The following is a 14,673-nucleotide window of genomic DNA, read 5'->3' on the forward strand; positions in this document are numbered from 1 at the left end:
TTGACAAAAATAGCCCAATCGGGATATGGCTAAAAATGAAGAGTTTTAAAATTTCAAAACTAAGCTGACCTTGTAGTACTTTTACAAAAATTAGACGGTTCAAACTAAAAATTCTATAATGTCGCTTCTCTTGAACCTTCTTCTTTGTAAAACGCGAAGAATTGCCTTGAAAACATTGCATTACATTGATCCAAAACAAAGTAAAAAAAAACATCTGACAAAGAGCACCACATTCAGCGCCATACTTTTCACAGGCAAATTAACAATTTATAAAATAAAGATTTAAATGTGAAACTGTTTGAATTTCATCATCCATGATTTGAACATAATAATGATCGTTTATTTAATAAATTTCTATTTGGGAAAATTAAATTTAAAAAAATAACTATTTTTAAGCAAATATGAGTATCACTACATCAAACGTTTATATAATTGGTTAAATAACATGTTATAATAAATATTTGTAACCCGATGTCGTTGACTTCTTAAATTTATAATTCTGTTAGATCAAATAGTCTAAGAAATATAAAAGTTTAAAACTTTTTGGTGGTAAATTCTTTCTTTTAGAATTTTACAGATAAAATCAACAATTGAAAAGATGGCCAACGTTTTATTTCAAGTTTCATCAACGATTACCAAAACATAAAGATCTTACCGGAATAAGAAATAAATAGCAAACTGTATTTTTTAGAAGCAATTTGCGGATTTCTGTGATAACAAATTGGTAAAATGAAAAAACTCTGGTTGAAAAAAATCAATCTACCTGCTCATGGTTCTTACAAGAAGCAAATCATAAACTTAATTTGGGGTTAATATAGAGCAAATTTGTTAAATGCTCTGGTTCAAACAGAAAGAAAATGATATATTTGCCATGGAAAAAACATTGAGCAAATTATGAATCTGCTCTGGTAAAGACAGAAAGCAAATTATATTGCTCTGGATCGAAAAGAAAGAAAATGATATAATTGCTCTGGTTCAAAAAGAAAGCAAATGATAAAGTTGCTCTGGTTCAAACAGAAAACAAAATATATAATTGCTCTGGTTCAAACAGAAAACAAATTATATAATTGCTCTGGTTCAAACAGAAGACAAATTATATGATTGCTCTGGTTCAAAAAGAGAGCAAATTATTTAATTACTCTGGTTCAAACAGTAAACAAATTATATAATTGCTCTGGTTCAAACAAAAGACAAATTATATAATTGCTCTGGTTCAAAAAGAGATCAAATTATATAATTGCTCTGGTTCAAACAGTAAACAAATTATATAATTGCTCTGGTTCAAAAAGAGAGCAAACTATATAATTGCTCTGGTTCTAACAGAGAGCAAAAGTATAACACTGACAAAAACAGAGAGCAAATCTTAAGCTGGCTTGTATAGAGCACAAAAGCAATTCATTTTATTGCTTTGCTTAAACAGAGAGTAAATGGTGTGACTGTCGTTGAGACATGGGCAAAGGATTTTCAATTGGTGGCTCGTTTCCACCTGAAATCAAAATTAAATATTAAAACCTTTAAGACCATTAAAATCACCATAAATTTCCAAAAGTTAACAAAAAAGCTTTATAAAAACGTTGTTAAAGACGTTTTAAAATTTAGCTCATTTGGGAACTTATAGAATTAGGAATATTTAATGTTTAGAAGGGTCTCAATTCTTTATTAAGGATAATACAATTTATAAAAAAAACTTCTATTTAATTTTTGAGTTAAAAAGTTGTTAAAAAAATGAAACTTATTGGAAAATTCCCCNACTGGAGCAGGGTTAATAACATTAACACAGTTTTAATTTTAAAAGTCCGGAATGGAGGTACACAAATGTTTGAGAAACTTTTAATTAAACCTTGCATTCAATTTCTAAACTTTTGTCACTATCAACATTTGCAGAACTCATATTCTTCAAATTCTAATTCTTCCGACAATTTGACATTTTCAATATTTTAAGATTATAATAGTTTCGCAACAATTTTTGACATTATTGAAGATTCAACAGTATTTTTTACTTATGTTGATACTAATTAATAATTAAAATATCATTAAAAGGATAAAAGGTTTGTTATTTCTTAATTGATAATTGTAAGGCAAATTTTTATCGACTGTTATAATTTGTAATGTTGCAATTTTAAAAAGGTTTGATGTGTAGGGATGCGCACGTTCCAACTTTTCAAGCAGTTTTGTTTACAGTTAGTTCTTAACGTTATTAAAATAGAATCTGAGGTACTAGCTCTCATTTTCAGAGGAAAAGAACGGAACGAAAAACTTCATTTCGTTAACGTTTTTTGCTGTTTTTTAATGTTTACGTTAGTTTACGATCTGAATTTTATTAATGGCGTTTACGGAAAATTTTCAACAAGATGTACAGAGTTAACGACAACAAACTTCTTTAACGGTTTATGAAATCGGTAACGAAGAAAAAAATATTAAATCATCAAAACACAAATATATTTATTTATTTAATGTTAAAGGCTGAAAAAAATGAAATACAGAGTTTTAAAAAAATCTGTTTCGTTTTCCTTTTTAATTGTTAATTTTTTTTTTAGAAAACAGCAAACCCGTTTCGTTGACAATTTAAAAATCAACGATTTTTGCCGTTTGTCATTTTTATTTTCGAAAACCTCCATTTTGTTAACGGAACTTTTCCCAGCCCTTTTTTGTGTACTTAATTCAATAAATAATTTAAACAAATTTTGTTCTCATGTTAGAATTTATAAATAAGCTTAATTGTACTAGTAAAGGAAAGTTGAACTGTTTCTCTTTCTCGAGATTCATTAGTTCCGAACTCAAGCGTGATTTAAAATGGTTATTAGCTAGAGTATTTTTTTTTTGTCCCTAGACCAGATTTATTGAACAGCAAGAAGTAGTTGAACTACGTAGTCTCAGTTGAACTACATCTCTTCAAATCCTAAAACTCCGATTTAAATCCTTATGAATCATAAACTTTGAATCGATGTTTACGATTTAAACCACCTGTAGGTTGGATCAGTGCAGATCTGATTTAAACCGCCTGTAGGTAGGATCAGTGCAGATCTGATTTAAACCACCTGTACGTAGGATCAGTGCAGATCTGATTTAAACCACCTGTAGGTAGGATCAGTGCAGATCTCTCTCAAATTCATTGAATTCAGTCCCTGGTTCAATATATTCTATTTCCACGTAGTTGAACTTATTCTCGCTATTTATCAATTTGGACCCTGCTGGCCTAGAGAAGACCTTATGTTTTTCTTCACCTCTTGCAGAGCAGCAGATGCAGGAGAGAAGGTTTAACCCTGCCTCTCTTAGACCTGAGTGCAGGGTGAGAAGGATCAACGGGTTAGCAAAGGAATGAGAGAATGCGATATGTAGAGACACCTAGAATTAAGTAGATGTAATTATGGTATCAGTTCCATTTATAAGCTTACACAAAAGAGGATTACAGGGGATTCCGAGTGAATGAGGTGCGATATGTGAAAAATATAATTTTTACAGTGTTGATTTTATATTTTAAATAGCACAAACGAAGATTATTCAAGAATTAGCTAAGTAAGGAATGAGAGAATGCGAAATGTACAGACACCTAGAGTTCCGTAGATCTCATAAAATTGAATATTAAGATTACACAAATAATTGGTTTAGCCAAGAAATATGTAGAGAAACCTAGGATTATTTTATATTTGTATCAGTTCTATTTTAAACTTTTTTACAGTGTGGAATATTTATATTTAAGATTACACAAAAGAGGAACATAGGGTTTCCGAAATAATGAGATTTGATATATAGAAAAAATCTTGAAATTAAACTTTGAGATAACACAAAAGATGATTAGATTTAGCCAACTATAGCCAAAGATTATGTTGAGAAACCTAGGATAAAGTAGATATAATAAATGTATCAGTTTTATTTTTTCAATAAATTTTACAAGATGGAAACCCATGGGTACTCAGTGGGGGCAACATAGACTAAAAATGTGTTTTTTAATAATTCAACTATTTTTTCAAAATTTCAATTTTTTTCTAAAATATTGTTGTCTTTCTTTAATTTCCACTGGCTTTTAACTTATATTTTTCCATCATTCATATGTTTGTTATTTTTAAATGAGAGAATGTGAAAAATGTCTGCACTAAAAATCTCAAAAAGGAAAAAAAATATTATTCAAAGATTCCAAGAAAATTAAAGTCGTTTTTCCATTCTCTTTAAGAACCTTTCTTTTTTCTGCATCTGGATTGTCTAGGATTTTTATTGTTTTTTGTTTAATTGATTTTGAACGACAAAAATACATTTTTACTTGCAACACAATACTAAAGAAATATAAACCAATTTGATGTCTAAGAAAAATCAGATCATTATTAATTTCTGGAAATCTTGTCAATTCTCGAATTCTTTTCTCTTCTCAAATAATTTTCTCTCCGTCAAGGGTTTCTATGAATTGCAAAATAAATCTATCTTTAGCTTCTGAAAAGGTAGGAATATTGAGAACAAATAAAACAAATAAATATTTTTCTTTTTGTTTGTAAGGATAAAATCTCTTTGTGCCTGATATACTCAATCTTTAATAAACTTGAATAAAGTAAAATTTTCATTTTCTTGTCCTAAAGTTTTTTAATCAAAAAATCAAAAACATATTTTTTTAAATTGTTAAAATCTTTTTCCATAATACGTTACTTCCATTTTACAATCATAAACTCATTGAAAGAAACTTCTTTTTTACGTATTTTCAGTTATTCCAATCTAGGTTTCTTTTAATTAAATAATACCGCAAAATTATTTAATAAATTAGTTTATTCTTTATATAGTTATACAACATTTTTACCTCATGTGCCATTGATTTCCTAGCTTCCTTCCACTCCCAACCTTAATTTACACAAGGAAATAAATTTAAAACATGTTTAAAGTTTTTGAAAAAAACATTTGGGTGCAAAAATCTAAAATTTACTTTTTATGGAAGAAAAATTGTAAAAAATTTTTTTGCTAAAAATGTTTATTTTTATTTTGTTATAGCTGTAAATAAGGGGAAACAGATCTGAATAGTTTTATTTCAACCAACATTTTTAAGGTGTGTGAAAAATCACTGACCAGAGGGAGGGGATAACTCTTTCTCCCTCCCCCTCTATCAGTACTAGTATTGCAATGGCAATACATTAATACAAATTTATCTATTTTGACAAATAGCATAATTAATCTGTTTTGTTTTTAATCTTGTTAAAAATTTATTTACCTGGATTAAGAAGAGTGATGATGAAGACGGGACTCCAGAACATAATATAGGCCAGAGTTATAACAGTAAACATTCGGACCCTTATCCATCAATCAACAGTAATAACATATAATAACATATAACATAATATATGCCAGAGTTATAACAGTAAATCAATCAACAATAATAATATAAAACACATGATGTATGTCAGAGTTATAACAGTAAACATTCGGACCCTTATCCATCAATCAACAATAATAACATAAAACACATGGTGTATGCCAGAGTTATAACAGTAAACATTTGGACCCTTATCCAACAATAATAACATTTAACATGATATATGTGCGCCTGGTTGACATACATAGTACCTCCATATTCTAAGGTCTATTTGTGAGGGTATACAGGTAATTACGGGTTTCCTAGCTCCCCAGGCTATGCTTGTCTAAAGAGCCTTAATTAAATTAAGTATTTAGTTTTGATAATTTTGAAAAGTTTAAAAGTATTCAAAATTAAATTTCTCTGTCATGAAATTATGAAGCTCGAGATATTTAATGTCAAAGTTAAGAAGGAGAAAACTATTTCAAAGTTATTTAAAAGTTCCTCACCCTCCATCTCTGCATACTGTTTTATTTTATCCCTTTCCCTTCCTTGAGGTGGGTGAGTTAGGTTTTTATCATATTGTTCGTGGTGAAAAGCCCATTTTGTTTATTTTTTATCTTTTTGACAAAATTGATTTTGTTCATTCTTAAAATGTTCGTTATTTTACCATTTATTTTGTTTGCTTTCTTACTGAATGATTGTTCAGTAAAATCGTTTGCTCAGTAAAATCATTTGTTAAAAAAATTGTTCTTTCATTAAAAAAAGATAATTTTTTCAAAATTTGTTCGAAAAAATTGTTTGCTCAGTAAAAAACTTTTTGTTTTTTGTTTGTTTTAAAAAAAATAAAGTTTTTTTCATTTTTCTAATCAATCAAAGTCGTTGTCCATCATTCTTTATTTCAGAACGACATCATTGTTCACGAAAAATGTTGTTCAGTATTAAAAATTTTGCTTGTTTACAAAAACTATGCCCATCTCTACCCCACCATCTCTATGCCCATTTCTACCCCACCCCCATCTCTATGCCCATCTCTAGGGGGTAGCTTTTGACTACCCACAAAAAGACGATGTTTTTACAAATAACCCTTAAACCAAATTCCTTTCTAACTATTGTGATTTTTTTATTTAGAGGGTCAATTCCCCCCCCTCCCCCTTCCCCTTCTCTTGGTTAATGGGTAGATTTCTTGTTGAGTTGTTTTCCTGCGAATACCATCCCGTTCAATCTTAGCAATATACTTCTCCATATTTTGCATGCTTTCAGGACCACCCTCACCCTAAAGGGAATATTATTTTACAGAATATTTGTGTGTATATAGTCTTTAGTCAACCATCACCCTTTACAGAATATTTGTGTGCATAGTCTTTGGTCAACCATCACCCTTTACAGAATATTTGTATGCATATAGTCTTTAGTCAACCATCACCCTTTACAGAATATTTGAGTGCATAGTCTTTAGTCTTTACAGAATATTTGTGTGCATAGTCTTTGGTCAACCATCACCCTTTACAGAATATTTGTATGCATATAGTCTTTAGTCAACCATCACCCTTTACAGAATATTTGAGTGCATAGTCTTTAGTCAACCATCACTCTTTACAGAGTATTTGTCTTTATAGTCTTTGGTCTAACATTACCCTTTACAGAATATTTGTTTACATAGTCTTTGGTCAACCGCACACTATTTACACACTATTTGTCTTCAAAGTTTTGGGCCAGCCGTCATTTGTAACTCTTAACAGAATATTATTGTTTCATGGTCTTTGGTGAACCCTCATTAACAGAATATTATTTTGGTCTATCAATTGTAATATCTTGCTTTCTTCGCTTTTTGATATTCATCAATCTTCCTTTGTGTTATTCAGACAGATGTTTCGATCCTTATATGTCCCTTTAAATGAAGGATCGCTTGAATTATGTCAACAGTTCCTTTATATATACAGGGTGAGTCAAAAAGTGTGATTTGCGGCGCCTGGTGCAAAATTGTACCTTTTTTGTGTGCAACTCTCCTGTATGGTGTTTATTCAATATTTTTTGAAAATTTGTAATTTTTTTTGGTACTTCAATGGCCCAAAAAAAATCCGCGAACCTTTTTTTCTCTCAAAATCTATATTTTATACTTTAGAATAAACTAAGAAGAAAGGAACTAGAGAATTTAAATTACTTTTCCTTAAAAATTAGCCCAGAACTGAAAATTGCGAATTTTCTCATTACAATTTTGCAAATTTTGTGTAATTCTTTGATTCAATCTTTAAAAGATTTTAGATTTCGATTGAAATAATTTATATACACTTTTTTGCTTTTCTGAACTTTTGATTTTGAGAGAAAAAAAAGGTTTGCGGATTTTCATTTTCAAAAAATATAGAAAAAAACACAATACAGGAGAGTTGCACAAAAAAGGTACAATTTTGCACCAGGCGCCGCAAATCACACTTTTTTTTGACTCACCCTTGTATATGTATAGAAAGGAATACCATCAGGTCCCTCGTAAATTATCGAATATTTCCTCTGAATTGAGAGGAATTTATCAATCATGAGTTGGCGTTAGTGTTCAACACCAGGCAGGAGAATTCAGGATAATGTAAATTTATATTTACTTCGAGCAGGTTTTACAATTATAAAAAGGAGTAACATTCCAAGGGTCGGATGAAATAGAATCGGTGAATTTTGTTTTACTCATTACACTGAAGAATTACTTAAAAACTTATCGAAAACGTTTTTTGCAACCCTTTTTCAAAATTATTTCGACCATTCTGATAATGTTTTAAACAAAATTTAAGTTTATTCAAAATCTTTTCGTTTATTTGAACCTTATTGTGATATTTTGTTCATGGATCAAATAAATAGTTTTTTCTTAGAGCTGTAAATTTAATGGTTAGCTGGTGCTAGGAAATTTTTTTTTTATAGTTTAAAAAGCATATGTCGTTTGTTTTCAAACATTTCGCAGTTTAAGGATTCACAAGATTGCTTACACGCCGTCTTGCCTAGTTCACAGATCTACAGGTTCGCTGTATTAAAATAAAGAAATCAATATATAAAACAAAATTGTAATTAATAAGGAGTACATAAATTAGATAGCTGGTTATGCATTCAGTTTTCTGTTAATTTTATCAAAATATGTTAAAAATCTAGCTGGTCCAACTAAGTGTAACCAAATCAGATAAACTTGAATGGGTTTAAAATAAATCTCTAGAAAGGTTTCTATTTTCAGCTTCCATCAAAAAATCTAGGAATTCGATGGAAGTATACATAAAAATTTACAAGAATTTGACTTGTATATTTTTGTTTAAGTTTCATAGTGCAAAATCTATGTTTACATAAAATTCAGCGTAAAGTTAAAGTTTTGGGAATCGGTAAACATTTCATATATTTTTAAACTACTAGTCTTAAAAAGGAAGATGAGAAAATTGAACCACGTAGAAGAATAAGTGAAATTATATTTAGGCCCCTTGAGTATGTTAACTGTCGTTAACTGTCGTTAGCTGTCTTTAACAGTCTTCAAGTGTCTTTCAAACTGTGCCTTCGATTTTAAATCATTAACTTACTTATACTTTTTGTGTAGTCTTAGACATTTAAATTTTAGAACCTTGATTGCAATTGTTTTTGTTTTTGTTTAAGTTTTTTTTTAAGTAAAAAGCAAAATTTGCATCGTTTTTGTGTGTGCTAGCTGTTATTTGTATACCTGGTTATGGTTTAGAATAGGAGTAAAGAAGTTGACCAGCTTAGCCGTCTCTGCACTGCATCCTGTAAAATCCCTAAACCGCATATATAATACAATATCGATCATGTGTAAGAACATATTTTAAGAATCTAAACTTTACAATATTAGCCTAAACAAACTCACAACTTGTTTATCCCGGTATATTTACAATGAAAACTTTTAATTTTTAAAAATGTGCATTCAAAAATGTTGAAGCTTTTTTAAACTTACAATGAAAACGAAAAATCTCCGAAACCCTGAATTGCCAATTTTATATTATAAGAAAAAATATGGCTGCAGGCAAAGTAACAATTAGTTAAAGTTATTACAAGAAAAGGAGGTGCGGAGTGTCCTATAGAAGACTTATTTGATAATATTAGAGATAGTACCTGTATAGTTTACGGAGATGGTAGATTGTTAGAAAAATGCAAAGAAGATTGATCAGAATCCAGAGAAGGTTGAGTATATAATGACGGAAAGGTCCCTAGAAAATTTAAATCAATCAATAAATCAATCAATAAATCAATCAATAAATCAATCAATAAATCAATCAATAAATCAATCAATAAATCAATCAATAAATCAATCAGATAATAGATGAATCTGTAAAGTCAAATTCAGTGGTCATGTCTTCTCCAAATTGAGTGGTCATGTCTTATTGTCAAAAATTTTCCAAATTAGTTGGAAAAAAATGTTTTACTTTCATGATGGGAATATATAAAAGTTAATCATTTGTATTATACGGGGTACAAAGTATCTACTGGGTGTCCAAAATAACATGACTTATAACCTCGTTCAACCTTTTCTGATACACCCTGTACCTGTATAATGGGACATGATGGTTCTCTTATTTGATCATCAGCATGAGCAGCCAGGGCTCCACTATATCAACAAGTTTTTAAACTTTCATTGCAAGCAAAAACTTTAACTGTAAATAAATTTTTGCAGTAGAGCCTCTAATTTTAAATTAGTCAGTACGATATAAACCTTTATGCCTAAAAAGGTTGGGGGTTTAGTCAAGGTTTAGAAATTGAATACGTACGAGTTTATGGCCATATTTTTCAAGGCCAGCTCATTTAAAAGATAAGATCGCTAACTTTAACGGTTATGGCTATGAAGGTTTAAAAATTAAAGCTAAAAAAATGTCTGAAAATGTTAAAATTGCTTGATTTTTACAAATGATAAGATGTACACAATACACATGTCTTGATATCAGTTTTTTAACAAAACCTGCGAGTTAATATGATTAGTTTCCTTTAGAAAATAAGACTATTTTGGTTGTGTTGTAGATATTGAAGGATCAAGTAAGATTTGTTTAAAGAACTGCTCCTGAGAAAGGTTGGTCCTAGATTTATAGTTATACTACTGAACCTAAAACATAGGATTAAAGGATTTATTTAAGAGGATAGTTCACAAAATTCGAGACAGACCCTCAATTTTAGAAATTAGAAACACAACTCTGCCAATCTTACACTTACATATGTCCCTGAGGGCTTAAGTGCCTTTTTCCCAGAAAATATTTTTTTTTTTTTTGTTAGAAACCTAAATTATTTCGTAAATTTGAGAGATTTTATGGAAATTCTACGATTATCCGACTGTCAAACATGAAAACACAAGCTGATAAATCTTAAATGAAAAATTAAAAATTGCTTTGACACACCTTCTTGTAAGAGTGTTGGGAACAATCCCATTAAAGGATTTATTTAAATACTTTAGAATAATAAATGTTAAAGAACTAATGTATTTCAGTTTTAATTTAAATGGATAAAAGTTCCGGACTACCATGGATTTCAGCAGACACAGCTTTTCCTTTAAAGGGACTGTACATGCAAATTTAAGTAACCCTCCATTTTGCTTTACAGGGACTGTACATGAAAATTCAAGAAACCCTGCATTTTCATTTAAAGGGACTGTACATGTAAATTTAAGTAACCCCGCATTTTTCTTTAAAGGGACTGTACATGTAAGTACAAGTAACCCTGTATTACCCTTTAAAGGGACTGTACATGTAGATACAAGTAACCCTGCATTTTCAATTAAAGGGACTGTACATGTAGATACAAGTAACCCTGTATTATCCTTTAAAGGGACTGTGCATGTAAATACAAGTAACCCTGTATTTTCATTTAAAGGGACTGTACATGTAAATTCAAGTAACCCTGCATTTTGCTTTAAAGGGACTGTACATGTAGATTCAATTAACCCTGCATTTTGCTGTAAAGGGACTGTACATGTAAATTCAAGTAATCCTGGACTTTGCTTTAAAGGGACTGTACATGTAAATTCAAGTAACCCTGCATTTGGCTTTAAAGGGACTGTACATGTTCAGAAATAAATGTTCAAGCGAGAAAAACGACGACATTTTCTATATTATTGTTCAGATGAATGTTAAAAGGCCATGCATATCGTTTAAGTTTTAACATTTAAATTATTATAAAGAAAAATTAGAAATCCATCTTACCAGATCATAAATACTCCAAACCCAACACACTGGGGACTCTCCTAAAATTAAAATAATGTTTTAAAACTCATTTCACTCTAATTTCAGTTTTACTTTTGTTCCCCTTGAACCAACATTAATGAACAGCTAGAAGTAGTTTAACTACATGAACTAAGTTGAACTGCTTCTCTTGTGCGACCATTTAAGTTTAATCCATTACTATTGGGGCTAGAGTTGTTTTCCACCCTGTGGTGTTTTCGTTTTACATTAAAAACGGCGCACACTAGAACGCTTAAACTTCTTCACTTTTTTCTACTTCATTATAGTTGTGAACAAATTTTGCAAAAACATTTTTGTATTCAATAGGGTAGGGTGGAGGACGGTCAACCGGCTGACCGGTGTTTCAAAAATCAAAAACAATAAAGAACTTCTAATAATTAAGCTAAAGATCAACTCATAGGAGGGGGGGGGGGGGGGGGGGAAAACCCCGGCCCCCCACCCCAACTTTACTAGAAAAATAGCCTTATCGGTTTATTGTTATAAAAAGTGGTCTACGTATTCTATTTCTTGCTATTTATTTGCTTTAGTTCCTGCTTAATCTAATTTTGGATAAAATTATTTGTAATAATCTGATTAATTAGATAAATACATTAAATTTATAAATTATTCATGGGTTCTTAATGTTCTAATGAATGTTTGCACATTTCACAATTAATATTTCCTTGTTTTGTAAAATCAAATATGTATGTTAATAAAGCGGTATTTACTATTTAGAGCTAATATTATCATTTTCATGTGTATAGTTTTTATGCGAATTTAAAGTTAGATCTTGTAGGTAATCCAAAAATAATTTGACGATATATTTTTCACCCCCTTCATACTCTACCTTAAACATAGTAAGGGAATCATCCTCATCAAGGGGGTGGATAGGCGTGTCATTCAGTACAGTGGTTAGTAGGTTAACCTATGGATAGGAGGTATATTCAGTACAGTGGTTAGAAGATTAACCTATGGATAGGAGGTATCATTCAGTACTGTGTTTAGCAGATTAACCTAGGGATAGGGGGTATCATTGGCGAAAGACCTAATTGTGGATGTTATTTGCATTTAAAATTTTGAATTAAATTTGTCTTTACAATACAAAAATTAAGGCACTCTATTGTTTGAAATTCCTTAAAAATAAAAAATAAATATATCATATTATATATTTTAAAATAACTCTGTATAAAAACCATTTTAGTAAAAATTTTTTTAAATAATTTGTATGATGTTTGTTTGTTTGTTTGGACATTTCTCATGAACCCCTTAACCGATTTGCCTCAAATTTTAGGTGAAAATCATTGGAACGTTTTTATCGTGTTTAAACATTCTCTGTTGATTGGGTTGACTCAAATGTCCAGGCGAAGCTGGGTTTCTGAGCATGTAATATAATGTAATGTATACCATAGATGCTGTAACTAGGAGAAGGAACGCTGTCTCCACAAGAGAACATTTTGCCACTGCTTCACAATAGTAAATAGACTTGGCTGAAATAGATTTTTTATTTTGAAAATCCCTAATATTACGAAAAACCCTAATTTTACGAAAATCCCTAATATTAAGAAAATTTCTAATATTAGGAAAATCCCTACTATTACGAAAATTCCTAATATTACGAAAATCTCTAATATTATGAAAATCCCTAATATTATGAAAATCCCTATATTATGAAAATCCCTAATATTAGGAAAATCCCTAATATTATGAAAATCCCTAATATTAGGAAAATCCCTAATATTAGGAAAATCCCTAATATTAGGAAAATCCCTAATATTAGGAAAATCCCTAATACGAGGAAAATCCCTAATACGAGGAAAATCCCTGATATATTGAAAATCCCATATATATTGAAAATCCCTAATATTACGAAAATCCCTAATGTGTTGTTCGCAATATCAATTATCCAACTTATCGAGGGCACTTCAAAAAATTACAAAAAGTTTGTTTTTGACAAAAAATCCGATTTCATAAAACATTTATCTTTGCAGCCCAACGTCCAAAACTCATTCGTTTGAAAAATTTATGTTTTGCAACCTATTTTGAAATTACTTCAGTAAGTTTCGTTTTCTAACAGTACAATATTGGTACTTCAAAACCATATACAAAAGAAATAGCTGGTGGTTCAGAATAAGACAATTGCTATTTGAAATTTTGAATTGAAGTTTTATATATTTATGTTGCAAAGATATAATGATTAGAAAATTATAGTTTGTGTTTGTGGTGAGTAATCATTCACTAAATCAACACATTAAGTAAAATCACTAAATATTAAGAGATTTAAAAAAAAATATAAAGTAAATTCAGAAGACACCAATATTCTTTTAAAGATTTGTATTTCTTTTTTTCTAATATAGTCTGTGGTTATTAACCAAGGGGTAGGAGAAGGATACCTCTATATTAACCTAGAGTTAGGGGAAGGATTGCTACATATTAACCTAGGGGTAGGAGAAGGATAGCTCTAGTACAATCCACCAATCCTTGATGTAGCATCAAACCCTGGGACCATCTGAAATTATGGAATAGAAAGACAACATTTAATGAATCTAATGTATATATAATATTTTGATAAACAAGGGATGTAATCCGTCGTCTTTGCAATAAGGAGAGAGATCAGAGTTGTGGTTCAAAAGGAATCTGGAGTTTAGGTATAGATCAAATGGTGACATATAGTACATCAGACAATTATGTATTTCGGCATGTCTAGGCCGAGTAGGAGGACCAGGGTTGTGAAATCGTTTTTGAAACTTCAAATTGTTTGTTTATAAAAAAATGGGGTTTTCAACCAACCCCTCTCTCTTATCTTTGCTCAGAATAGATAACAAATCAATGTTTGTTGATTCGTATAATAAAATTAATTTATACAAAACCTTTTCATTTCTCCAGAAAATAAGAGTACCACAGCTAACATTAGGTTTGCCACAACAGCCATACAGCTAGTTAACATCAAACAATTCAAATATCGGTCAAAGGAAATAAGTCTTTGCCGCAAACGCAAATTTTCTAATCCCAATAACTTTGCAATCTGATGATGAAAACCAATGATATTTCAAACTTAGATTGTTTGATCGAACAAAATTCATAGTTTGAAATATGTCAAGTCTGTGACATTTGGTTTCAAATATATAGGGATTATACAATCAGAATTTGTGGCAAAGGCTTAATTCTTTTATACAACGTTTGTGGTTCGACTTTATGACCTCAAAGCTAATTTTTTTTACGCACAAA

General features: G+C 30.2%; 1 protein-coding gene across 1 annotated transcript; it reads right to left on the bottom strand.

Moving 5' to 3' along the window:
* Window positions 1-501: 501 nt before the first annotated feature.
* LOC111696958 (uncharacterized) lies at window positions 502-14,384 on the bottom strand. Its single transcript, XM_023466776.1, has 14 exons — window positions 14,316-14,384; window positions 13,884-13,954; window positions 12,853-12,935; window positions 12,296-12,373; window positions 11,431-11,471; window positions 10,299-10,340; window positions 9,791-9,851; window positions 9,359-9,453; window positions 8,952-9,024; window positions 6,472-6,545; window positions 5,189-5,268; window positions 4,784-4,824; window positions 3,225-3,345; window positions 502-1,486 (listed from the first exon to the last, which is right to left on the bottom strand). The coding sequence occupies exons 1-14, from the start codon at window positions 14,375-14,377 to the stop codon at window positions 1,413-1,415; spliced, it is 996 nt and encodes a 331-aa protein (XP_023322544.1). The 5' UTR covers window positions 14,378-14,384; the 3' UTR covers window positions 502-1,412.
* Window positions 14,385-14,673: the final 289 nt, after the last annotated feature.

Source organism: Eurytemora carolleeae, unplaced genomic scaffold, assembly GCF_000591075.1.
Source record: "Eurytemora carolleeae unplaced genomic scaffold, Eaff_2.0 scaffold35, whole genome shotgun sequence".
Classification (NCBI taxonomy): Eukaryota; Metazoa; Arthropoda; class Copepoda; order Calanoida; family Temoridae; genus Eurytemora; species Eurytemora carolleeae.